The sequence below is a fragment of the Ascidiella aspersa genome, chromosome 6 (genome assembly GCF_963924565.1).
Source record: "Ascidiella aspersa chromosome 6, kaAscAspe10.2, whole genome shotgun sequence".
NCBI classification, from domain to species: domain Eukaryota; kingdom Metazoa; phylum Chordata; class Ascidiacea; order Phlebobranchia; family Ascidiidae; genus Ascidiella; species Ascidiella aspersa.
This window is the reverse complement of record NC_139452.1, coordinates 6,597,221-6,624,113: the sequence shown is the minus strand read 5'-3', so window position 1 is coordinate 6,624,113 and position 26,893 is coordinate 6,597,221. Positions and strand designations below refer to the sequence as shown.

Here is a 26,893-nt window from a genome sequence, read left to right as displayed (position 1 = left end):
AATAGTTTAAACTTTAAACAACATTGCACAATTAGTAACTCTAAAATACGTTGAAAAGATCTTAAGAACACGCTTTGAACGAAATTGCATTGATTTTATTTGGACCAAGGTAAATTAACGAGAAAAATCTTCCCAACGATCAATCTGCGAAGCTTTTATTGTGGATCTTACGCCTTGCTACAAAACCTATATACGCTCAACATTGGGCTTACCGCAAGAGAAGTCTCCAACCACGACCAGGTGATTAGGGCAGGCGCAGGTTGTCGTTCCGTCGTCCTTTGGAACGCATATGTGAGAACAACCGCCGTTATCCGTAGAACAAGGGTGGCGCTCTGTGAAGAAGGACGGAAAAGCACAGATTAAAAAGGATGTTGTAGTGTGCAATTAGCGTTCGGTTAGCATAGTTTTTATTTAGATTTTGTAATAGATATTTAACGCCCAGTGTTTCCGTGACGTCAGCAAACATACTTCGATTTTTTTTTCGCTTTCCTATGTTATGTATAAGTTGACGGTTTCACGGATAGTCGTATATACACCGAAATTCGATACAACAGCCTACAGGATAAACATCTACGTATTACGAATCACAATTGTAGTCCTGCAGTTTTTGGGCTTCGTGTATTTTAAACTTTCCATTCTAATTTTACTTGTCCACTTAGGCAACACAGCTAGGGAGAAAAAGTTTATGTATTGTCGACTCAATGATGTATTTTTCGTGTGCTTGTCATTTTAAATATAAAAAAAATCTGACTAAAATCTATATGTCCAAGTTAATTCCATAACAGAGTTAAGAAATGATGCTTGTTAACATTTGCTCCTCACTTATATCGTCTTCAGTCATCGCTGTAACGCCCACGATATCCTTGAGGTTTCTCATTCGAGCTTGGATCTTGTGACGGTTGGTTGGACTTATCTTGTTCGCTCCTTCAATCAAACCGTTGTCCGCCTGTGTTAAAATAAGAAATAGCATGAGCAGTGTTTTTTATAAGGTGTTTTGGGGGACCGCAACGGTTCCCCAAATTTCTCCAGCGGTTTCCCAAATTTTGGACTTGCAACTTTTTGGTATTTAAATGAAACACTTGCGGTCTCCTAAAACTACTTAGCGGTCACCCAAACCAAACCTTTAAAAAAACCCTGAGCATGAGTACAACGGTTTTTACCGCCTGTTCAGATGACCCTTAGTACGCGCCTACGCCTATTATATACATCAGAACGTCAAGGGTAAGAAAAAAACAAGCTATAGAAATCAGAAAACTTTTTGATTAACGCAAAAAGATTTCGTAAATTCGAATTTTAAACTGAGTCTAAAATATCTCAATATACAAATGACTTTTATATTCGATTAAAATAGAGCACCGAATCCATAGTATTTATAACAAACTTGTAAAAACAAATAGCTAAGCTTAAAAATACGGTACTAAAGTTAGGAGATTTTTTGTTAAAGCTGTTTTACAAGATAAAAAAAAATTAAAAGCAAAGTTATTGCCAGCATGAAAATTTCAAAAACACTAAAAAACACGTATTTGAAAAGTGTAATTTACCTGTGCGTCGACCCAGTATAGATTATCACCGAACACAGTCAAACCAACGGGGTCAGTCAAGCCTGTCTCCACAAAACGCCTTGGGTCCTTGCCGTCCAACGTTGAGGTTTCAATGGTTTGCTGGTCGGCCCAATACAGCCTGAAAAAAGATTGAACCATTGATGATTGGCGGTAATAGAACGGCTGAGCCTGCCCTGATAGGCCAATCGTACCACGTTTTATAACACGCAACGCGCTATTGGGTCGTTACTAGTATTAAGAAAATATTTCGAAGACGAAACTGAGAATATGGCAAGAGGTTACGAAATGTTAAATTTACTTCATGGCTATGACATTATACAATAAACACCGGTAGTCCGGTACGCTCTTGAAGTATAAAAAATAAAACTTTATCTCGAAAAATCAAATAATTCCTAATTTCGTACACGCTTTAACACTAATATTTGAATAACGTTTTGTCTGTCTAAATAACAAAATATAAGTCAGAACGGAAATACCTCGTACCATCATTATCGTGAGACAGATGTTGCTCAAAAAGAGATAAATGCGTCGTTTTGTTGAATGTTTTGGCTACTATATTTTAATTGAACAAATACGAACCCCTACATTTAATTTGTTAAATACTCGTATATACGTTCCGTAAACTAAAACAATTAGACACGAGGCATCTTATGTAATATCATATAATTTCAACCATAACAAAATGCTTTTCGACATAATAATTTCGTTTCTTGCCCATCGATTTCGTTTTAAACAGAAAAAAATTACCGGTTCGATTTGCTGTCGACTGCCAGTGCCGATACGTTGTGAAGTCCCTGCTTAAAGAGCACCAGTGGTTCAGATCCGTCCATAAGAGCCCTCACTATCTTGAAGCGACAAACGCTTACGTCGCGGCACGCGTTAGTGAAGTATATGCGCCTGAAACAAAAAACACAGGTTAAATCCAACTATAGGTTTCAACAGACGCTTTTCTACGCAAAGCCAATTGCGTATATTGCAAGTATTGGGTTTCACGTATGTTTTTTAAATAAAGGCACAATTGTGTATCAAATAGGTTAGATAGATTGAACACGGAGTTGAAAAATGAAGCGTCTTAAACGTCAGGTTGTTGAAAAGCGCTATTCTACAACGTACGAGCGACATCCTGCGTACTCAGCCAAATTCCTAGGCTCAAACTGTTTGAAGTTAACAATATTTTAAAGGAATCGTTGCTTCTGTTGTGTGTAGGCAAAACTTAATGGCACAATACAGGGCTCAATTTCTTATTCTATTGTTTAAAATCAGCTACATCCTATTAGGGATTTCCGATACCGATACCCGATACTAATGACGAAATTCCATGTTCAAACAACAAATATTAGTAAAAAAAATATATTCATTTTCATTTTTTAGGCCACCACTTGCTATAGCGTTAACAAGTTTAGTTACCTTTAGTTGTGCCATATGTTTTAATAATTTGACTTTGAAGATAGATCGCTGTTTGGTTGCTAACCATGGCTGACATTCTTATATCAATTTGGTATGGGATCTACACCGATACAACCGACGTGCGCATGCGCAGTATCAAATTTTAAAACTGTTAAGGCGGCAAAATGTAGGTTGTAAAAGTGTAATAATCAAACCATGTAATGCGGGTGGATCAATTATGACAACAATATGAGTGGATTGCAGAAAATCCACCTTAATTTAGTTGCGTAAATGGGTAAAATACAGGCTCGAGAGTCAGAGCTGGACTCGGGACTCGACAAAATCTTACATTTGGCCGGAGTCGGACTCGGGACTCGGACTCCGGTGTATTTTTTGGACGGAGTCGGACTCGGGTTGTTTTTAACCGACTCCGCAGCCCTGATCACCATAGTATCGAACGAGTGCCGAAATCATTGGATAGCGGCTAAGATCCTATATTATCAGACATCCCTTATCCAAATGACCACGTTGTGTTTTTGACGTATCACTTTTAGGTTAGTGATACTTTTTAAATTGCCTAGTAAAAATTTCCACTGCATGACGGTAAATAAGGAGCACTCACCCTCTCATAAAGTCGATGGCGATCTTTCTTGGCATTGCTTCGTAGCTTTTCTTCTTCTTGGAGCCGGGACGAATGGGTCCGGCCAATATCGTGCCCATCACAGTCCCGTTCAACTTCACCAGATTGATCTAAATGGGAAAAAAGTTGACTTAAGCAGAGCGGGAACATAAATTAAATATTTAAGCCCCTTAAAAGTTTGGTCTTCTGTGTGCCGTGTTTAAACGTCAAACATGTCCGCCTGTCAGTTCTACAAAATAAAATCAGTTTGTATTTCAACATTTCATTCTTACCGTGTTGTTGACAGTGTCGGTCCAGTAGAGCGACCTGCTGTAAGGGTCGACCGCGATGTCGTAAGGTTTGTGTAAAGTTGGATTGGCAGCAACTAGAACCCTCGGCTGTTGATAACAAAAAGGAATTTCAGAATAAAAAGGGTCGACAACAGGAATAGACGCGCTACAGAATTTTTTAGCAAGGTTTGTAGATTGGATAAAAGTGAAAAATAAGTAAACACGCAGTTCGCAACGCCATGATATAGGCATAAATACAAGTATACAACGTGCTTGTCGAGGTTATTGAAATTTGTGCTTGATAGTTCAGCTAGTAGATAAAGTGGTCGCGTATACGCTAGGGTGTGAGTTCGACACCCACCCAAGCAATTTGTCATTTTTTGAATTACTAGTTTCTTGATGTGCGTGTAACATTTTCATGTAAAGGTTATGGAGTATTGAAAATAAGCCAATGTTTTTCAAAGATATTTCCAATCCGTAGCTATACTTACATCTGATCCGTTCGGTTGGGAGCTTTGTATAGATCCGAGCACGCAATCTATCCAATAAACTCGCTGGTCGATCGGGTCGTAGTCGATTGCACATGCGTCCTAGAAAAAAAATCGGTAGATTTAGCACTGCTGCTAAGAATAAATTGTGAATTAGTAAGAATTGTGTAGTAATAGCGTTATGAATCTCCATGTCGGAGACTGCGCCCGCTTGGTACACCAAAGTCGAAAAAATTGTCGAAAACTGTTAAATGTAAAATAAAATATATTTGCATTTAAATTGTCTTACTAGGGCGAGTAGGTAAGCTATCACCGAGTGCCAAACGCATTACAGTTCCTGTTAATAAGAATGGGTTACAGACAAAAGTAAGCAAATAAAACATCATTTTCTATCAGAAGTATTCGACAAGCAACCGGTAATTAGTCAAGGCAAAAATCTTTCAAAAAAGAACAAATTAGAGTTAGCTGACCTTACGGTACACTAAATTTAACTTACAAAAAACACACACGAAATGACTAAAGTCGAAAAGCACAACTATAGCTGTTTTTACCTTAATACCCCTTATGGGTAGCACCGCGTCAGCGCTGGGGTGGGTTTCCACGCTGGCCCGGCGCGGGGGAGTCCCCGAACCCCTATTGGTCATCACCTCACCCGGCACGACCCCCATTTGCCCGTCGTCGGTCACAAGCACGATCTGACTCATGTAGGTCGTTTGACTGAACAGCAGGAAGTTTTGAGGCGCTGTTGAAGAGATAGAGTTTTAGTGAGGGATAAAATAATAAGTGTAAAATAGGAGGTATACAAGGCCTCAATGGTGGTTGTTTTATTTGTACAAATAAGCGAATAGCGTTGTACCAAAGGACAAAGGTACGAGTTCAGTGGGATTCCATATATAAATAAATTATTGTAGTTAGTTTAGTTAAGGATAACGTTAAAATGCGTTTATGGTCGCCGGTTTATTTTACTGGAGTCGAACCCAAGACTAGATAAAACTCCCGAGTCTAAAGTGCGCAATACCAAATTTCGAAGGTTATGAGAACGAAAAATGTAAATTGTAAATATGGAATAGCATGTGGTAGAATATTTACAAATCAAGTATTGTGTTAGGGTCAATTATTTGGCACCCGTATAAGTGGATTTCAGAAAAGCAATCTTATATGAGTTTTGTAAATGGGTTAAATTAGGCTGTACAAGCGGAGCCGAACTCGGGACTCGACAAAATCCGCACATTTGGCCAGAGTCGGACTCGGGTTGTTTTACCGACTCGACAGGCCTGTTTTCAACACCAAGAAAAGTCACACGTACACACACACACACATGTTGTACCTGTGCAAGTAACGTTGTCGTTGTTGAGTGTGTAGTGAGCCGGACAAGCGCATGTGTGCATTCCCCCGTGTAAGCTCAAGCACAAGTGCTGACAGCCGCCGTTGAGCCGTGAGCACGAAGTTACGCCGCTCTGTCGTGAAGCGTGGTAGACGAGCATGTCGTCAAGATCGCTCAGACCTCGCTCGATCACACGGCTGTCGAAAAAGCGGGGTTCGATTATTAGGGTTATTTATTTTTTTATTTTTTTCGTTCAGAACTTGGGGCTTGGCAGATTTTATTCTGGATAACTCTACTGTCGAAATATCAGGGTTATTAGGGCTGATTTTTTCTTTCACTTATTGTTTTGGAAGGAACTTATCGGATTTTTTTCTGAATGCTCTAGAAGTTACGAGTGTTTTCTGCGAACAGACTTAAAAACTGTATTTATTTAGGCTTTTTTAAATTAAATTAGAATTAGATCGTTTCACTTCTCCCAAATTAGAAACTACTGTAACTAGAGTTATAGCAAACAAGGCGTTCGCAAATTAGTTTGGAATTACAATTAGCCGCATTTTGCTTTAATTTTTTTGATTCAGGTAAGTAGACTTAACTAGTTGGTAAAAGCTGATTGCGAAAGGCGATCTGGCGAGTCAAATGATTTGTTGATATCGTTATAAGAGTTAAACAATACAAGGGTTTTCATGTCAATTTTAATACTGAAACGACAGAACTTTAACAAAGACTGAAAAAGCAACACAAATTAAAAAGCGGCTGGATATTGTGGTTTCAAGTTACGATCCTATTCATTGTAGGAATAAGCCAGAAAAAGGGAAAACACGCAATCAACTTCTAACCTGTACTTTCCCGTGACCTTGTTGGCGCGTTCGATGACCTTGCGCTTGCTGTCTGACCAGTACACGTAATCACCGTACAGGGTTAAACAGCAGATGGTGGTTCGCCTACTGCCGTTAACCACTGTTTTCCAGTCGCCGCCTGGATAAGCAAAATCAAAATTAGAGGTAAGCATAGGTGTGTATGTATGTATGTTAATCTAAAGAAAATTCGAGGTTTTAATTTGCTATTTCTGATGGTGATTGGCTCATGAGGTCGAATTCCATTGGTAAAAAGTTAACAACATGACCCAATTCACCCAATGAAACTAAATTGCTAAAATTGTTGCATGGGCCAAACAAAAATCTAAAACTGTATTTAAAGGCGTGGATTTACATTACAAGAAAATTAGAGATTTCCATAAGTTTTTTGGACTTAAAGTAATTTAAGATTCTAGTTCGTTTAAATGTTACTATAAGAGTTAAAAGCTGATTTTCAGTATTATATTTAATTTTACCTTATTTTTTAGTTTGGTATATATTTTTTTTTTAGTTTAAATTACACTCTGTGTCAAAAAAGGACGTTTCAAATTGTAGTTAGACCACGTTCCGTACCATTTTAGACAGTATTAAGTAAAAAATGCAGTTTATTCTAGCCACAAAAAAACGACAATAGCGCCACCCACCGGTCATGTCAGTAGACACGATTGCGTTGATGTCGAAGTCGACGTAATAAAGCCTCTGCTCCTTGTAGTCGATAGTGAGCGAGTTGGCTCGTCCAACGTCGTAAGCCCTGCTTATCTGCTTCGGGTTGCTCCCGTCCAGCTCGGCGCGCATAATGCGAGGCTCGCTACCCCACTCCGACCAGTAGATGTAGCTGCGAGATATAGAACGGTATGGGTAACTTTTGTTGGGACTAAAAAGCACAGTACGTAAATAAGTAGGGTACCGAAGTACATCCCATTTGTTTTTTTAACAAATATTCTCCCTATATCGTACCACTGACGCCATCTAGTGTACAACTTCGAAAATCTGTAGCCGCAAACAGTGTTGTAATCACTTGAGTCAATTACTCATCTTAACTGCCCCTGGGTCACTGTTTTTTAAATAACTTGACACCTAAGACTTTGTATTTTTGATAAATGAGTTGACTTAACTCAAGTCTTTCGGACAAATGACTTGACCTTGAATTAAGTCTTTTGGAGAAATGACTTGACTGGACTTTAGTTTTTGGACAACTGGCTTGACTTGACTTTAGTATTTTGGACATATGAAAAAAAGCAAGGAACGGAATTGCAAAAAGGATGACTGCCCTGAAGACCAAATATTTGATGAACAATAGCATATAGTTTTTCCAGGCGTAGGAATTTGAGGTATAAAAAATTAACTGCGCTGCGTCATTTCGGACAGATGTAGCTAGAAATATGAAGGGCAAGGATAATTGTTAGTTCATGTTGTGGGATCAAGCGAAGGCCAAAAGTAGATTAGTGACAGTCAAGAAGGGGTAAACTTAAACACGATCAGACAATTAGTTAATAGTTTTATGGATATCCAAAACGAAATGTTCACGAATAAGCTAAGTCGCAGTTCAATTGTACAAAAAATGAAACACAAATGACGTCACCTCAGATTTTCACCAGGCATTTCTAGAATCCGGCAATTTTTAACAACAGAACAACATATAATTAAAAAAATATATTTTACCCGCCTTACCCGTTGTTTGGGTCCATGGCCAGACTGCGCGTGTTCTTATGTTACGGAAATAAAGTGTTCAACACAACTATATCCGTGTTTATCAGCCCATTGGTCGCGATCCAAAATTGGTATTATTCAAAACAAGGCCCTTTACCCGTTGTAAAAACGAGATGTTTAGCTTTTTCATCAGCTTTTATTCAGGCATTTCTAGGATCCGCCAATTTTAACACCAAAAAAAAAACAGAATATCACTAAAATACTCAATTTAACCCCCTTACCCGTTGTTGGGGTCCATGGCCAGACTGCGTGGGTTCTCGATTCCCTTCCATATAACGGGTCGTCGACTGGTGCCGTCCATCTTTGCCACCTCAATCCTCTGAGCCATTGTGTCCGACCAGTATACGTTGCGACCAATCCAATCTACCGCAAGCCCTTCCAGCATTTCGAGGCCGTTGTCGATGAAGTCCTCGACGCGAGAGCCGTTCTTGAAGGCGCGCGAGATTTTCTGAATTAGGATAAGTTAGGTTGAAACTATAGAGATCTTCCCATGTCACTTTTTACGACTGATACCCAAAACTGATTTTTGACGTGTTTGTCGATGCTCGATAGCGATGACTTTTTCCGAAAAAAAAAGGGAAAATTTGTTTAATTTTCTTAAAAAAAATATTTCATAATTTCGCACCGATTGCGATATATCGGTAGAAGCAAAATATCGGCCGATATATCGGCAAATTGGGCTCCCCTTAAGTTTAATTTAAAAATCCAATGCGTGCGGAAAAGAACACAAATAATTTTCTAAGATCTGTTGAAAAAAATAAAACGACAAAATGGTAAAAAGGCTCTAAACAGAACGCTATAAATGACATTTGCAGCGGTTTGGCAAAAAAAGATAACTTTAGGGAAAAAACAAAGCAGACTTCGGTTAAACGTAAAACCAATAGATTTAGAATATCCTAAAACAATAACAAGCTGTCAGTGCAAACTTTGTCGTATTACCCGTCATTTTCTGTTTTCTTTTTGTTAATTTGGATTTAAAGTGTAAGTCAAGGTAGCTTTGTAGCATTTTCCGGCCAACACTTAATAGTCAAGGGCACACAGCGTTCCGTATAATAACGCAGTGAAGATTCACAACCGTTTGATCGGCAATTACCAATGACCAATCCGGGCGTATTTGTAGCAAAAAACAAGGTAAACTTCATTTGAACGTCAAACTGGGCGACACCAATAAATTTAGAATATCATAAAACATTATTAAGCTATAAGTGCGAACCTTGCCGTATAAAGAGACCGAAAACACAACGCAGCTACTGTGTGCAATTTCTGTCTTATTATGAATATATGGTTGTTACCAGGCATTGTTTCAATTGTAAAATTGTTCTTTCGGTAAAATTTTATTAATTAACCAACGTTTCGACCACCTGTTTGGGAAATCCTATTTAGGGCAACATTATTGCAACTATAGTCCAATATATATGTATATAATATACCAATAAAGGAAAAAACACAATTCTGTGTTTATCTTGTTGATTTAGATTCAAAGCCTAAGTTAAGATTTTAGCATTTTCCGACCAACAATTAATCGTCAAAGGGCGCCCAGCGTGTCGTATACACACAAGACAGTGAAGATTCGAAACCGTTTGATCTGCAATTACCAATGACAAATTCGTGCGTATTTGGGGCAAAAACAAGACAGACTTCATTTGAACGTTTTAAGTGGAGAATCAAAGCCCCCGGGGGCAATGTTGCCCGACAAACCAAACGTTACAATTTCGGCGAATACGCGTTTTTTGCTGTTGTCCCCTTCACAGTAGACGAGTTAAGCTCGCGTCGCGTCGACGAGATAACGAGAAGCAATGTGTCGTCACAATAAACAAGCCGCTAATGCGAGGGGTCAAAAGGTCATGAAGGTGCTTTCGCGCGTGGCGTTTTGTGCGACCGTGGTTATTACAGAGGAGAGATAATGCCGAAAAGAAAATAATTTGCCGGACTAAAACCTTAGGTGAAATAAAAAAAAAGTTCTACATTTGCAAAGTGGTAGTTTGGTAGAGCAATAAAACGTAGTTTTGAATCAATACTCAGCATAAACTCATTAGTTATATACAATTATACATGGCGCTTTGTTGTTACCAATGTGTGTCTTGTATTTGCCTTTTTACCGGGCCGACTTAAAATATACGTTTCAATTCATAGGGCATTTCACTTATTTGTGGTAGGTTGTTTATTACTTATTGTGGGAGTAGTTATTAAAACAGTTTTAAAGCACAAAAAAGATACTTAGAAAGAGTAAATGAAATATATGTCTGTCGAAAAAAAAAACATTTCTAAAGCATATCGAAGATACAAGATATGTATGTTAACCAGTTAAGGTTGTGTCAACAAATAATATAAATAACTTTAAAAAAATCATATCTTGGTAAATAAATAAACACATTTTGCCTTGAAACATTGTACATACAGAGCAGCGTCCTACCTAGGAGTTTTTGCTTTAAAAACTTGAACAAAACCAAGTTACTAACTGTCATTATTTTTCTACTTTAGTGGAAATTTAAGTTTAAGCACCAAGATTCAACCTTTGCATGGTAAAAATGCCGTTGATTATACAAAAGTGGCGCACGCGCGCACACACGCACACGCACACGCACGTAAACACACATCGACCTACCATATTTTTGACGTCTGTCCAGTAGATCATGTCGTCGGCTGCCGAGAAGTCCAACCTCATTGCATCGACAGACCTCTCGAAGGGAATCTGCGAATCGCCCATGGCCGTGTCCAGGGAAATCCCCCGTATGCTGCCCCGGGAACTTTCGGGCGTGTGGGCCGCGCCGGCGTTGGGCAGTGAGAAGAGAAGGTAGGCCTCGGGAACAATGCATTCCAGTAGGTTGGGAGCCAGTTCTAGGCCGGTCGGACACTGGCATCTCGGGCCCTGTGACGAAACAATGGCGATTGTTGAAGTAAGTTTGAACGATGCGTGTTGGATTTTTGCGTTGAGTTCTGCGCCCGAATAGAGAGAAACTGCATGTAGGCTGTGATTTAAGAGGAGTGCATTTTTATAGTTACTTATATCTGCAGCTACTGTTTTTAAATTGTTACGCATAAGTTTACGGGCGGCCTAAAGTCCTATATTTTATTCAAACTGAAGTTCAGATGACATTGTAAGTAGGTGGGTGGGTAAAACCTGTAAATACTGTTCTCTAACATTATGTTAAACTTCCTAAAAAACTGAAATTAGCAGAAAATGCAAGTTGTAATATTAAATGCTTATTTATTAAGGGTTTACAGTCTACCTTTCCATCACATTAACTTCCAACCTCACAGCAACAAGTAAATGGCAAATCCCTCAAAAAAGGCCATAAATTGATACCAAAAACGTGATATACGCAAAAGAAAAGCCACACACACAAACAACTTGAATCCGTTGGTGGCCGCGACCGCGTCACAGAAACACTTTTTGTACTCTTAAACCATGGGAAAGCAATCATGCGTATGCAGTAATACACAAAACATCAATCCGCCTTAGCAGCCCAATCAAATCGATCTTACGCCAGTCGACGGGGCGTTAAGGCAACATTAGCCTGTTTAAGCAATTAAAACGCAAAGTAGCAATATTTGAACAGCTTGTTAAAAGCTATCTGAATCCCGCCAAGGTACTGACGTAAAAAGGATTAGGAAAATGAGAGCTCCCTTTTCAAGAAAAATCGCGCCTTTAATCCAAAGATTTTTTTCGCCAGGTGAATGGATTGTTTAAATTAACCTTGTACGCATTTCTGACGATATTTAGAGTGATTTATTTTAGGTTTGTGCATCAAAGGCGCCTAGGTCAGTGGGTTCGGTGGTATTTTACAAACCAATTTCACCAGGAATGAGAGTCAAGGTATAGGTAAATTATGCATGGGTCTGTATTGTAGCCTTATATTATTATCAATCTAAAGGTCAAAATGCTCAGGTAAATTAACAATATCTTGAGAAAGACGTTTCGACATGTACTTGTATTAACTGTATATTAATAGTAACTGGTGATGATACAAGTACACATCAAACAGCCTTTATCAAGATGATGTTGATTTACACGACCTTTTTGGCTTTGAGATGTATTAGTCAAAATTTGTTTTAAATTCCTTTACAGCAGATCAACAGTGACCCCCATATTCCAAAATTTTAATAGTGCGTTTTTTTAAAAAGTACAAAAATAGTTTAAATGCTTAAGATTTTTAGTACCTTATGACTAAAACGCTGTTTAATTATAAAATGCAGAACAGAGATTTTTTTCAACCTTTGCGTGTTGCAACATGCGAAAATACGCCAGACACACCGAGCCATGTTGACAAGTGAGCTAAACTGCGGTGAAGGGGCCCTTGCATACTACACAACGGTAAGGGGTGACAAGTAAGAGATTGGCAACAAGTATGCGGTGTGAGAGCGGATGTGGGCTCGAGGTTGCTACCTTTAAGCCTGGCTCAAGTTACGTGTGAGAAACAGACAGATCGCGACGCCTCTAATAGACCCTTAGGTTTTTTTAAAGTGATTTTTTCGGTTCTTCAACTTTTTTCTTTTCATTTTCAAAAAGTGTGAAATATGCCAATGCAGCAGGGCAACCGATTTATAAACGTTTAAAATGAATTTGAACAAAAAATTGAAACAAGGCAGAAAACTACGAAAAAAATCAACCAAACTTTTGACTTCCCAAAAATCAAGAGTGGTCCTAAAATAATATTTGAAACCCGGGAACTATCCGAATACGAACAATCGCAGTATAACAAGGCTGTGAATGTGCAGACCCCAAATTAATCGGACGGCTTTGGTCAGCAGTTTTAAACATTTGTTTTTAATTTTATACTTTACCTGTTATAATATAAAATTTAATGACCTCAATTTGAATTAATGATAATTTTTAACAATCCCAGGACAGGGAAAATGAAGCATCAATGATTTCTCAATAAAAAATAAGCTAAAACGCACTTTCTTACATCATGAAAACTCCCAATTAAAAAAAATGTTAAAAAAACAAAAGGTAAAAAATAAATAATAGAACTGAAATATATATAAAAAACAACAAAAAAATTAGTTTAATAATAACTTAAGTTCAACATTCTTTAACTGTGCGGAATTTGCACAATGATGTCGCATTTTTCAGACAAAGGCGGGCCAAGTGTCGATATGCAGCGACGCACAGAAAAACAACGACAAACTTTCGCAGGGCGGAATCTTCTCACATTTGCTGCGTTGCTATAAACACCAGTCCAGCACCCTGTATACACCGGAACATGGTATATATCAACTCACTGTATATACAAACACACTGCACATACCGACACACTGTATACAATGGTGCACAACATGACCTGTAAAGTGGGCGACATGAAATTCAAGCTGCCCTGTGTGTTTTAGAAACTAATTAATATTGCTTCTGCGTCTTTTTCGCCTTCCGTGCGTGCAAACTGATTCGCAGGAATAGAAATGATTAGGAGTCTCAGCGTAATACTTGCTCTAAACGAGGCCAACTGGCCTGCACATTACAAAGAACTTGCAGTATAGAGGTGACGTACGGCACAAAGAATAGGTAATTGAATTCGGGCAACGAAAGAGTGATTTTGGCGTAGAACTGCAAAGTATTGCTGGTTTAAATAGGGTTTGTTGTCAGGTGGGACTTTAATCAGAATAGTTTTGCTTTCGTTTACGTCCGCAAAATGCCACAAACATTATATACGTAAAAGGTTTGTGAATATTTCACGGCACTGTTTTGTCTACATGCGATCACAAAACAAAAACAAACTATTACAGCAAAAATGGACATTCAATAACCCTAATAAGTGTGAAGCAAATAGCAAGTTAATTCCTTCGATCACGTGCTTAAACAACATAAAACAAAAAAAAATTACGAAGACATTTTCGTACAATTATGTTTTTTGTATTACGGGAGAGTAAACCAATATTTTCGTCGTAAACTCCCTATTAAAATTTTTGAACTGTATTTCATGCGTTTAGCTCTACAGATGCTAACTTAAGAAAATGCCTTAAATTATAACATTCAAGTCTTATTATTTAGTCGGTAACTTCCTATTTAAAATGTTTACGGTTGTTTCCTTGAGTCTTAGGTCTATAGATGCAAACTTAGGAACATATTTTATAAAATTTAAATCTTATTGTATACATATTTGGTGTTATTGCATAGAAGGTGTCAAATTCTTTATTATAGTGAAGTCTCGATAGGGAAGATGTGCTCCCGCTATGATTCATCACTCATGCTTTAATCATTTAAGTGTATTTGAAAGACGTTGCTTTGATCTCTTAAAACTCCCTCACAAGACTCCCCAGAAAAATAAGTGCTGCTGAATCGTAAAAAAACGGTTGCACAGCACGTTTTTAGCACTTTAACGCACTTCTTAGCAAAGGAAGCGGCAGAATTAACGAGGCAACTTTCGCGAGCTTTTTCTCACCCGAAAACCTGACCCCGGCAGCGCGCGGTAAGACAACAGGACTCAGGTTGCGCATTTCGACGAAACCCGAGTTACATATGGCGGTGATTGACAGCCCCTGCGTTTTAAAGGCTTTTCGTTCAAAAAAGGAAACCGGCCAAAAATCTTGGCGAACTCGCGATTAAATAGCGGGAGTTTGTTTCGGTTAGCTCGTGGAAAATAATAATAATTGGCCGCAGTCGGGCTTTTCGAAGTTTGAAAAGGGAGGTTTTTTATGCGAGGTTATAACTCTTGGTTGAGTCATAATCGGTAGGAAAGCGTGATTTGTGTCTTCAACTATCTCCCATCGCACATTTTCATTCGAGATTGTTTAAGGATGACATTTCTATAAAAACCACCCATTGAGCTGCGCGCATATTTTTTTAATTTCTGCGCAATATTTAGCTTATTGAAAGGAAGAAACAAGCTACTAACTTGACAGGCCCAACGTACACGTTGATCAAACTAAAATCACACATCAACAGATGTTAAAGGATTAATGAAAGATCGGCTTTGAAACAAAACTTATCCTTAACATGTTACGTTGCGAAAGTGTAATGAAAAATAACCTTTCTTCAATCGCAGGACTTCCGGAAGAAAGGTATTAAACTTTACAAACCCGACGTACACGTTTATCTTAAATTAAATAACATGCTCGTTGTAAGACAAAACTTAGCCTTATACCTCCAAAATGGTGTGAAATGTGCCATGAAAAAAGGCGTTTTCAGTCGCAACAACAAAAAACATATAAAAACTCACCTAAATTGAACAAAAAATGTCTCTAAAGGGATTTTACGCGATTACGATCATCTAGTGGCAATAAAAATAGGAAAAAAATAAAAATAATTTTGTACCACATTTTGGTTTCTTTAAGGAAAAAATACACATTTGCATTAATAAGAAAATAAAATTCTAAAACCTTTTACGCTAAACCGACCACCAATTTAATTTAGGGCAACCAAACAAAAAAACTGAACAATAATTTTCGTACCACATTTTGGCCTTTGCAAGGACTTTTTAAAAAAGACACATTTGCAGGCTTTTAAAAAAGAATATTCAGACGCTTTCCTTTAAATGTTTAGTTTGGGTTACGGTTTTAATTCGCACGGCGCTGTCGGCGGGGCAAGGTGCAAACACAAAAACAATCTTGCATCCTGTCGTACGGCTGTAACTGTGGCTTGGGGTCGAACAGCACCTGCTCAGCGGGTTAAGGCTCAACCGACCCGCTGTATTGCCAACTAGCCTTGGTCGGTGCAGCTCGCACGAACGCCAGTATAAATGCGCAAACAGATCTTCGCCTGGGGATTAGCGCGCTTATCTTGTGTGTGTGTTTGTTGACCGTTTTGGGGACGGACACGGTTATTGATATGTGGTTGTATACGTGATGGAATAGCGACGACTACACAGGTGTCTGTGGAATTTTCAGGTTTTCGACTTGATCGTGCAAAGTGATGTGATGTCTGAAGGGGAAAAAACACCAGAAACCGTCGTGCTTTTTGGGAGTCAATGCCTAGGTGTGAAGTAAATCAGGAAGCAGTTTAACTTTATCATACAACCGGCGAGCTATTTTAACAAATATTTCAATACCAAAACGACGGATAAAGACCACACGGTTGACATGGCGTTTGTTTAACTCAATTTCATTTCATTTGGATACGTGTGTTTAGTAACAAAGGTGTTAGTGTCGAATCGGCTAGCAGTATTTTCTTCCAAAATATAAGACATCCGTAGTACAATAAAGAACCAGGCACCCTAACCACAACTTAAAGCTTTACAAGAAACGTGTAAAATCCGCAAAACAGCAACAGTAATAAAATTAACTTGAAATATACGATGCAAGGGCGTCGTAGCCGATACCAGTTACCAAGTATCACAACAATCCAAAAACAAAGCTAATAGTGCAATTCAGTCATGGCTGGCGATACCACGCGGCGTTTTCAACCTTGAAAACTAAACTTTTCGGAAAAAAGAAAGTAAACTATCAAAAGTAACTTTAACTGTTAAGTTTTGGCCTAATACAGTGAAACGTTTTTTTTTTAATGTTTCCATTGAATCTATTTTGCCCATCTCATCATAGCAATGACTAAACATGGTATTTTATCAAAAGGCCGTACGTCCTGCTTAAAAATTCCCATATCAGTGTCAAAACAAATCCTTGCATCGAACCTTTTTGATAAAATCACCAACCTGTGGCGTGTAAAGACAGAGATGGGAGCATCCGCCATTATTGGTGGCGCAAGGGTTGGTGCCGGGCAGTGGAGTGGTGCTGGCAGCCTTAATGCCCATCATATCGCCAAGTCGGTCCATAAGGACTTCACGTGAAAGACGATTTCCAACTTGCATTCGCTCGATGCGGCGTCGTTGCCAGTCGTTCCAGTATAGATAACCGTTTAGGTAACTGCTCGAGAAAGAAACACGCTTTATTTTAACTATTCCGTTTTCGTCTATTCAGCGTAGTGGTGAGCAGCTGCTGTTTACTGGTAGAAGATATTACTTGGTTCGGTCAACTCATTATTTTTACGCCTAAGTATATAATTCACGCATTAAGTGATTTGTTTTAAACATTGCGTTTAGGGCGCTCCATCAAATTTATTTAAAAAAGTCTAATTTATATTGGTATTAGGTTGTTTTTTTCGCATAGTGTTAAAATATATTTGAACAATCATATATTTTCGCGTTAGGGATAAGGCTTGGGTTTACGTGGTGTCAAGCTACATACGCCAAACAAGAATTGCACGATAAACCCGAAAGTTGCGTTTTGCAATTGAGCTTAGTTTAGAAAACCAAAAAAAATGTGAATTACGACCAACGTAAATTGTGTAGAAATTAGTTACGTACAAAAATTGTTTATAGTTTTGTTCGAATTTTTTAAAGACCGATTAAAATCGGAACTGTCTAAATTATTTTTATCTCGAAAAAGTTTCTAAAAAACAAAACCATTTTCAGTGGCAACGTTTCGCACAGAAAACATGGTGCAGGAAAAAAACTATAAATCACTCAACTTTTAAAGGAAAAATTAAGCTCCAAATTTTTGCTTTGGAAAATCGTAATTTTAATCAGCAGTATGGTTACAAACCGTTTAAATCGGCGACAAGATTCAACGAGAATAAACGACTTTACCTGAGTGCGAAGACATGTGGAATGTGGTCGTCCAGTAAAACCCGCCTTCCAGTCCCATTCAAGTTGATCACTTCGATCCGATCAACTCCAGCGTCGGCCCAGAAGAGAAGACCACCCTCAATGTCGATCGCAAGACCTTCGGAAAACAACACACAGCCGAATTATAATTAAATTATAGTCAGTGTTGTTAACAAGTTATTTTGGAATGACTTTAGTCCCAGTCAAGTCATATTTAGAGCAAGTCAACTTAAAGTCAAGTCTTTGTCATAAAATAGAACTTTAATTGTCCAAAAGACTGAAGTCAAGTCGCGTTTGACTTGCAACACTGATAATATAGCTGTTTAGAGGCGAGACGAATAAAAACAATTGTTTAGGACAGGGTTCACCAAACTAAGGCAAGCGGGACAGATGTGATCCGACGATAAGAAAACATGTAGCTTTTTAAGCGGAGCAATAAAAGTAAGTTAGGACTGTTTTTATAGGGCAAGTCAAAATGTTGGTTTTAAGAAGGGGTAAAAACACATGGGTCGTCCAAGAAGCTTTCAGAATACTAATTGAATTATTGACATTACAGTGGTCAGTAGGTATTCAGAAGGACCAGATCGAAGTCCGCCTACAAAAGCATATATAACTGCCGAAAATTGGGAAACTAGCAAGCGTAATTGCCGAAAATGGGAAACTAGCAAGCGTAATTGCCGAAAATGGGAAACTAGCAAGCGTAATTGCCGAAAATGGGAAACTAGCAAGCGTAATTGCCGAAAATGGGAAACTAGCAAGCGTAATTGCCGAAAATGGGAAACTAGCAAGCGTAATTGCCGAAAATGGGAAACTAACAAGCGTAATTTGTTTTTCGCGACAAGATTAATCCCTCATTTCTTGATTAGACAACAATATCTGAAGTCGGACGACGTGCACTTAGCCGTAGTAAATATGCACATGATAGAAGCGAATTACACGGAAAATACTTAAACGAAGACAAACAGGGATTAAGGACTTTTTTTTTTTTTTTATACTTAAAAACAAAATGAAGGCCGAAAGAAAAATGTACGGACGATTACCGGTAATCGCTGTTGATATTTGCCAACATATTATTAAAAGCCGTTGATAACAAAAGCGGATTTAGACACCACTTTTCAGGTAGCAAGTGCTAAAACATAAATGTTTAATTTCTAAGAGCGGAAATTTAATCCGCGACCGAACGATTAAATCACGCAAACGTCAAAACAAGCTTCTCATATGGCGTATTTAGTATATAAAGCAATAGGACAGAAGTTAGAAGGGGTTGACGTTTCGAGTGCCCTTGTGACGCCCGCAAAATAAACTTTCCGACGTTTAAAAGCGTCGAAAAATTTCTCCAAGTCACTCTGAATCGCCTTTTCAGGTTCGATTGATCAATACACGTGGATAGATGGCCGCAATATATTTTTTAATAAACAAGCGAAGGCTTCAAATAACCTCGTACATCACATTTGACCGACCAGATGTTGATGGATAACACTGTAGAGCGGAATTAATCGTTTGTCGGCGAGATTTATTGCGTTTGGCGCGTGTATGAAGCATGACCTTGCATTTCAGTGAATAACAAGAGGAAAATGGATGATCTTTGAGAAAAAATCAACCGAAAACTCAAAGGCTATCATGATTTAAAATGAAAGCCATGAAAACACGTTTTAATTCGGCGCCATTTGCAGTCATTTATCAGAAAAAAATACTCAACTTTAACCCTGAACAAGGATCTAGTATACTCTTATATTACATCAAAAAATTCAAAACCAGTCCAAAAAAATAGCTATCTTATACATATAAAGACACTTAAAGCGTATTCACATACATAACAAACAGAATGTACTTTCATGAATTTTTGAACCACAGGCACAAGGTTTCTGCTTGTGAAAATGTCTTATCCTGTAAAGTTTACCTATTACACAGAATTAGAATTAATGCAATGTAGTACAATTATATTATGCTATAATTAAGTTATATACTTATAATGTACCATTAACATGTTTGGATACACTTTGCTAAATGAAACACTTTTACCGGTTTGTTTGAGCCAGTATTGGAGCTATACTTAACACTAAAAACCTTGGATGGGGATAGCGGATGTGAATATTGTTTTCGCGTATTTAGCGACTGTATTTTTTTACTGAGTTTTATTTTTACAAGCAAAACACGCGCATACACGCACGAACCCAAGAGCACAAATTCACCAACGCTTCACAGCAGTCTTACCGTTTGGCCATACGAGGTTGCGTCCGACCAGAATGTCGCGATCTGTTCCGTCCAAGTTGGCCTTCTCGATCTTAGGCTTGTCGCCCCAGTCGGTCCAGTACATATGACCTGCTGTCGGGTTGAGAACGATCGCTCTGCAAACACAACGGATATTTATATTCAACAATACTTTAAAGCAGGGCTGCGGAGTCGGACTCGGGACTCGGGACTCGAGGAAGTCGGTTTGTTTTGCTGGAGTCGGACTCGGAACTCGAGTAAGACCACATAATACTACCCGAGTCCCGAGTACGACGTGCGCAGTTCCAAACTTTTAAACAGATATTGCTGCCAACTATAAATCGTAAAAGTGTATTTGCAAAATGGTTGAATATTTTCCAACCAAGTGTTGGGAGTGGATATAATACACCCCTATAAGCTGGAAATCCACCTTATTTTAGTTACGTAAATGAGTGAATACAGGCCTTAGAGTCGGAGTCGGGTACGGGGCTCGACGAAATTGCACACTTAGCCATAGTGGGACTCGTGAGTAGGTAAAAGATCAGCGGTCACCTTAACTTTAGGGTGGTTATTCGATTTTTATGTAAGCGCCTTTTTCAATGATTTGTCACTGCATTGTCGAACGTAACGATCCTTTTTAATGGCTATAAAATGTTTTTTTAATGGCTATAAAAATGTATATGCAAATAATAGCAAGCGATTATCGATTGAAACGCCGTATGTTGCTGGACATTTTATATTTCAACGGTGCCTCATTAGTTGTGTGGTGTTAAGTTAGTTTGAGTAAAGCAGTGGAATTTATATTTCGTTTAAAACAAACAGAAAATTTGATTCTTTGGAGGAGAGAGAAATCAAACCTAAATTAAGAATATAAACTCAAGTAAAATCAGCTCAACAATCAAAATAAAATAAACATTCTATCTTGAACTCCGAAAATCGCACGCCTGTCAGAAGTGGCCATGAGTACATCCTTTCAGTGACTAACGTAAATCAATTGCTCGCACAGTCAGATAGGCCAGAAAAAAGGGTTGAGGTTTGAAAAGGCGAGGAATCTTTCCCTCACAAAGACTATAATCGCAAAAAAATCAGGCTAAGATAAACAAAATGCGGTCGCGGTCGGCGCCTGTAAACGATTTTCAATGATGCCGAAGCCTTTTATCACGTGTGCAAAGGTAGGGACCTGTAGGCCAATTATAGACGCATCAATGCGCCCCAGTCATTTTAGTGGCAATGCTGTCGGATGCGATAAAAGCACGGCGTGTTACACAACTAGTTTTATATTTGTGAGACGGAGAAATGCGTATTTGTTGTTACTAAAAATCATGTTGATCTTATTATATATCCACTAGTGGCCGACCCCAATACTCCCGCATTCTAAAAAGGTGTAAAGTGCACACAAATTAATTTCTAAGTTAAAATTCTTTAAACTTTAAATCAAATCAAATAGGCTTCATTCTTGAAGACGACAAATTTGTCTTTCCATTATTCGTATCGAAAACATTTTTGGGCAAAGTTTTCTAAAGCGGTTATAAAACGTTGCGTTAGAAGGAACACATGGCAATGCGGGACAGGCAAGAAAACAAATTTTTTAAGTTCCCCGGGTAATTTTAAGGGGGCTTGGGGTCAGGTTGTGGGTAAACACACCAAGGGTGTGGCGCAAGAAAATCGTGGCGGCAATAAAGGGTTTAATTCGAATTCAAGTCGCCTGGCACATGACTCAGCAAAGTGTACATGGTACAGACGCGAATGAGGATATAAATCATATTGACGTATGCTGCAGTGTTGATTCGAGTGCGAGAGGTTGTTCTGTGGTTGGTTTTAACCTTGGTGTGGTTCAACTGACGCCCTGCGGCGGCTTGATCAATATTTGTGCGTAAATGGGGTGTTAACATGGGGATTTAGAACTTGAGGTTTACGGGAAATGTTATGCAAGGCTGGTACAGGTCTATAGGCTTACAGGAAAGTGTAAAACCTGTCCTAAACTCGATAAAGTATCTGTTGGGCATCAAGACCTAATTGTAAAATGGGGTAATAACATTGCGTATATAAAAAAGAGAACCAAAGCATTTCGCTTTGCATAAAAAAGAAAATATTAGTGGCCGCGTTTATTTTATTTAAACATTTTGTAGCCAAGGAATGATGACATAAGTTTTTAGAGCGAAACATTTCACTCAGCCCATTCACAATAAAAAAATACATTTTTAAATCTATAATAAAAAAAATAACAAAACGTAACAAATTATGATAGGCCTTTTAATCAGTGCCTTCAAACGGTTCAACTAGTTACCGCAGAATGGATTTTTTTTCTAGGCTGTATATAATTGCTAAACTATCAAACTTGAAACTAATTAAACAACAGAGGTAAAACCTTAAGGAAATATTTTAAGTGCACTATAAGAGGCCATTAACCATACACCGTTAAAAATCATTGACATAATCCATGGGTCTCCAAACTACGGTGTGGGGGTAAGATGCGGCCATTGGGTTAATGTTGCCTGCCTGAGACACATTGCCCCAATGAAGATAAAACACAAATCAAATGTTGTCGGAGTTACGACAACTCATATAGCTCACTACAGTTTTTGTTAAATAGTATTTTTATATTTCCTTTGTTAAACGATAACAAGTTAACAGAGTTCGATACAAACTTTCCCAGGGCTTTAATGTACATTGTACATCCTTTATGAACAAATGGTGACCCAACCCTAACCTTATCGAAAAACTTGAGGCTAATTTTCCAATCTGGGTAGAACTTGTAAGTTCTCTTACCAACATTTACATTATAACTGCTTTTCGAACTACAGGTATTGCACAAGACAAAATGATCTAACAATTCGCTTCAGACAAGTGTCAGGATCGATTAACACGGAAGTCTTCGACTCCAATATCCGCCAAAACAGCTGTCAAAATCCTTGTATTTAGCTTGACACTAATTTACGCCAAACGACAAAGAGGCAATAAAGTGCGCGGAAAGGGTCGTTAATTTCCGGTAAACACTTGGGACGTTTTGACGAGCAGTACATTGGTCGTTGATTTGCGCAACTAGACTGCAGAGTTGTTAAGTTAACGAGCTTTAGCGAAACCCAATGTTGCGTTGTTTTAGCATGGGTGGTCGTTTCGAGGCGAAATAGAATCGCCAGGCCTTTCTCCTTTAACGACATTTTTTATTCCGACCACACGCGTTAGAAGAGAGTGATTTTTTGCGTCGAAATCAGACGTAGACTCCAAAGTACACAAGTTGATGTCGGAAAATCTTTAACTTGTCAAAGATAAAAACAAACAGCTAGATGCATAATGGTTGGAGGGTGTAGTTTTACGTAGTAGGTATATGAAATCCAATACTGTAGAAGGTATTTCGAAAGTTTCGAATAACTCCTAATTGATTTTAAACATTCAAATGAATAAGGAGATATTCGAAACGTTCAAAATGATACCTACTTCTGTATATGGGCTTTAAATTCTTACTACGTCAAACAACTTGATGTTTTGGGAGTAGACTTAAGTATAAAAACGGTTGTTAAGGCTCCGACATGTAATATTTTACCGTACATTGGATTATTACCACTCAAAAAGCACAACATTTGGATTATTACATTAATCGTTTTCCATTGAATGCGTTATTTATAGCGGAAATTAAAAAAAAACATTTCTTTGTCGATCCTTGCAAATGCACAGGGTTAATGCTTACCATAAGAATCTTTAGCTTGATAAAGCAAGACAAACACAAATTTTGAGGCAGACGCTTAAACTGACAAAAGGAAGAATTGGAGGACGACAAAAGACAAAAACAGTAGAAAACATAAACTTCAGACAAATTTGCATTGGAAAGTCCAAAACGCAAAGCTGACCTTAAAATAGCATCAACAGCAGTAGGGCTGGGCGGATAAGCATCGTTGTGGCGAAGATTTACAAGAGGCCTTCACAGGCGCGGTAATGGAAAGAAGGAAAGAGCGACAACAGTCCGCAGAGAATATCGCGACATGCTCGACGAAAAAGGTCATAGACGCAAGAGGGATCGAGCATTTTGGCAAACTTTACTTGGATTTATTTAGGAAATTTCCCCGCACTTCCAAGAAATTCTCATTGAACTAAGGATGTCCGATAATATCGGATCCGACCGATACCCACTGCAAAGAGGTTATATTCCTCCGTCACTAGAGTGAAATCGATTTCAAACCGATACTAATTTAATGTAGTATTTTTAGCCATTATTTGTGAGTGATTTTTAAATTATAAAAGATCAATTTCTAATAAAATGATAAATAAACAATCGAAGGTAACTATGCTTCTGAAGTCAAAGAAAATTTTGACTTAATTACTAAATAAAACATTTAATAGGCATGTTTTTAAACCAACGATTTGTTTTTCAAATTATAAAAAGGATGACGAAGTTGTTTGATAACGGATCGCAACGGATCGAGATACTTAAAAAAAAAGAGAAACTAAATATTTAGTTAATTTGGCCGGCATCTATTTTAATTTTTCTTGTTCTCCGTCTACAAACAAGATATCTATGCAAACAAAATAGCATTCTATAGATTGCATTTACCATTGGTGGGAACCTGACAAGGCGTCGTTAGTTTTTTTTATTGCAGTTACTTCCCTTGAATCTATTTGGCTCGGCAGAAAAACAAATGAGAGTCATTTTCCTGCAAAGCGTCCCCTCTGGGCTGTACTTGTGCTGTGTCGCGCAAGCTGTAATGCGATTAGGCGAGAGATTTCAGATGTCTATCGCGAGGCGCAGCGACAGAGAGTATACTTTACCTGTTACCTGTAATCCAAGGCACTGATAGAGTACCTCAAAAGATGGTGCCACCACCTGGAACAACTAGATGTTCACAAGTTGTAGTTTGGGTTTAGATAGAGCTGGGCGTATGTGATAATCAATAGCGAAAAATATATCATTTACGGGCGCTTTGTCGATTAAATGTGTATTTTCTTCGGCACAACTATACGTGCTTTTATTCACACGAAACAAAAAGTAGAAAGCGTAATCGAAAAAAAAAATGAAAGCGTTATTAGATTGTAACTAATATACAGGTGTGTACATTTGACGGCCTAGGAATGGTCGGGGTCCGAGTTCGAACCTCGAGGCAAGCTAGCCTTTCTGAAAACCAACACTTTGCCTACAAATTCATTAATTTGCCTATAATTGGACGAGTCTACTAATTTTAATAGTTTAAAGTTTTATTTTTAAGGACTGGACTTGAAGTTGACTTGCTCTAATTATGACTTGACTGGGACTTGACTTGGGCAACCGATGACTTGAAATGGGACTTTACTTGTTATTTATTTAAAAAGACTTGAATTAAATTTAAGTTATTTTACGAATGACTTGACTGGGACTTGAGTCATGTCAAAATGACTTGTTTACAACACTACGTAACGCTTCGCGTGAAATAGATATAGCCTACTGGCGAGCACTAAAACTAATTGTGCATCAAAAGTAGCGTGCAACAAAAATTCGTTCAACAATCAGGATTTGCGACAACATTTAAGCGTCCATCTGTACTGGAATGCTAACGTAAGGCAGCGTCTGGCTTGTCGGTTAATTACGGGCGAACCCAACAGTCTACGCGGGCTAAATGCCTCAACACTCGCGGGAAATCAAGACGGCTTTGAACGCTTTGAACTCGAATTACTCAACAAACTCGATCTTAATTGAGCGACTTTAAACGACCGCGGCTGTACAAAAGAACACGAAAACGTCGCCGAACGTGAGATGTTGTTGAGCTCCGCATTAAGCCGACAACTGAAAACTGGAAAACAATGTTGCGACCGCATTTGCGTTGTTTGAAATGGAGTTTGACGAACAACAAATAGTTTTTAATAAATACTGCTAAAATGATTGATTCCCAAAGGTATACGAACAGATTTATAGCATGTTTCCTTTGATGCGTGTGTTTTAACTTACATTCGAAGTCAACGAACAATTTGCAATTAGAATATCAAAGCCCATACAGAAGTAGGTATCATTTTGGACGTTTCGAATAACTCTTTATTTATTTTCAACATGTTGAGATATTCTTATTACGTCTTACTACAACCTCCAACCATTATGCTCCAAAATTTTCAATTAAATTTAAACAGATATATTGCGCATTCTGTGACGCTCTCACTGCATGGGTGGTTAGTCAGCAGGACAAATTAGATTGCATGATTTGCTAATTTTTAAAAGGTACCAAATGTGACGTTCTGTTAAGGGCAAGTCAATGTATCTTAGCTATTAGTTTGATGTGCGCTGTTTACCTTAAAGTTATCGAAACTACCCAGCAGATTTATGACATAAAAACACACGCAAAAGTTTTACCAAGTCTATAAATAATCGACGTCGAAACTTAATTTTCGACGAAAAACCATCGAAACTACCCAGCAGTTTTATTACATAAAAAATAACACGCAAAAGTTTTAGAAAGTCTATAATAGAGGCGCAAACGTCGCACTTAGCGTCAAAAACTTAAAGAATTCTGCGTGAAAGACACGTCTTGCACTGTCACAGATATGCGAAGCTTGTTGCGCCCGAGATAAAGTGTTGATTAGGGTAAGGAGTCATCGTTGATGGCGCCCAACGTAGCTAAGGCCACTAAGGCAACTGGCAATGGGCCAGCAACCCTGTTATCGAGGCATGGCTTTCGTCAGGCAACTGGTGGAAAGGCCATTATCTGCTATCTGCCCACTGCCTTGTCGCCGCTCGTTTTTGAGACGAAAAGTGCGTGACCTTGGCTCGTGACGCTTACACGTAAGGGTTTTACGCTAGATATTGTTTTTTAACCTTGAAAAACGTGTCCGGAAGATGTTTGTAGAATGGAAACGTTACCTTTCTATTCTGCTTATTATAGTGTTGTTATGACTTAAGTCAATGACTTGACTTAAGTGAACTTAAGTCACTGTTTTTAAATGGCTTAACTTGACT

The 26,893-nt window shown here is 38.3% G+C and overlaps 1 protein-coding gene across 1 annotated transcript in view; it reads right to left on the bottom strand.

Moving 5' to 3' along the window:
• LOC146139400 (low-density lipoprotein receptor-related protein 6-like) overlaps positions 1-26,893 on the bottom strand; it is a 68,548-nt gene that overhangs the window by 6,947 nt on the left and 34,708 nt on the right. The window contains exons 9-24 of the mRNA XM_083392976.1: positions 19,984-20,117; positions 17,752-17,887; positions 16,819-17,029; positions 10,839-11,102; positions 8,455-8,681; positions 7,168-7,358; positions 6,506-6,644; positions 5,673-5,866; positions 4,897-5,087; positions 4,349-4,447; positions 3,861-3,965; positions 3,571-3,698; positions 2,310-2,459; positions 1,542-1,680; positions 823-946; positions 213-332 (exon numbers count right to left, since the gene is read on the bottom strand). Of these exons, the coding sequence (XP_083249102.1) occupies positions 213-332; positions 823-946; positions 1,542-1,680; positions 2,310-2,459; positions 3,571-3,698; positions 3,861-3,965; positions 4,349-4,447; positions 4,897-5,087; positions 5,673-5,866; positions 6,506-6,644; positions 7,168-7,358; positions 8,455-8,681; positions 10,839-11,102; positions 16,819-17,029; positions 17,752-17,887; positions 19,984-20,117 (2,552 nt within the window). The remainder of the gene's footprint in view (positions 1-212; positions 333-822; positions 947-1,541; positions 1,681-2,309; positions 2,460-3,570; positions 3,699-3,860; positions 3,966-4,348; positions 4,448-4,896; positions 5,088-5,672; positions 5,867-6,505; positions 6,645-7,167; positions 7,359-8,454; positions 8,682-10,838; positions 11,103-16,818; positions 17,030-17,751; positions 17,888-19,983; positions 20,118-26,893) is intronic.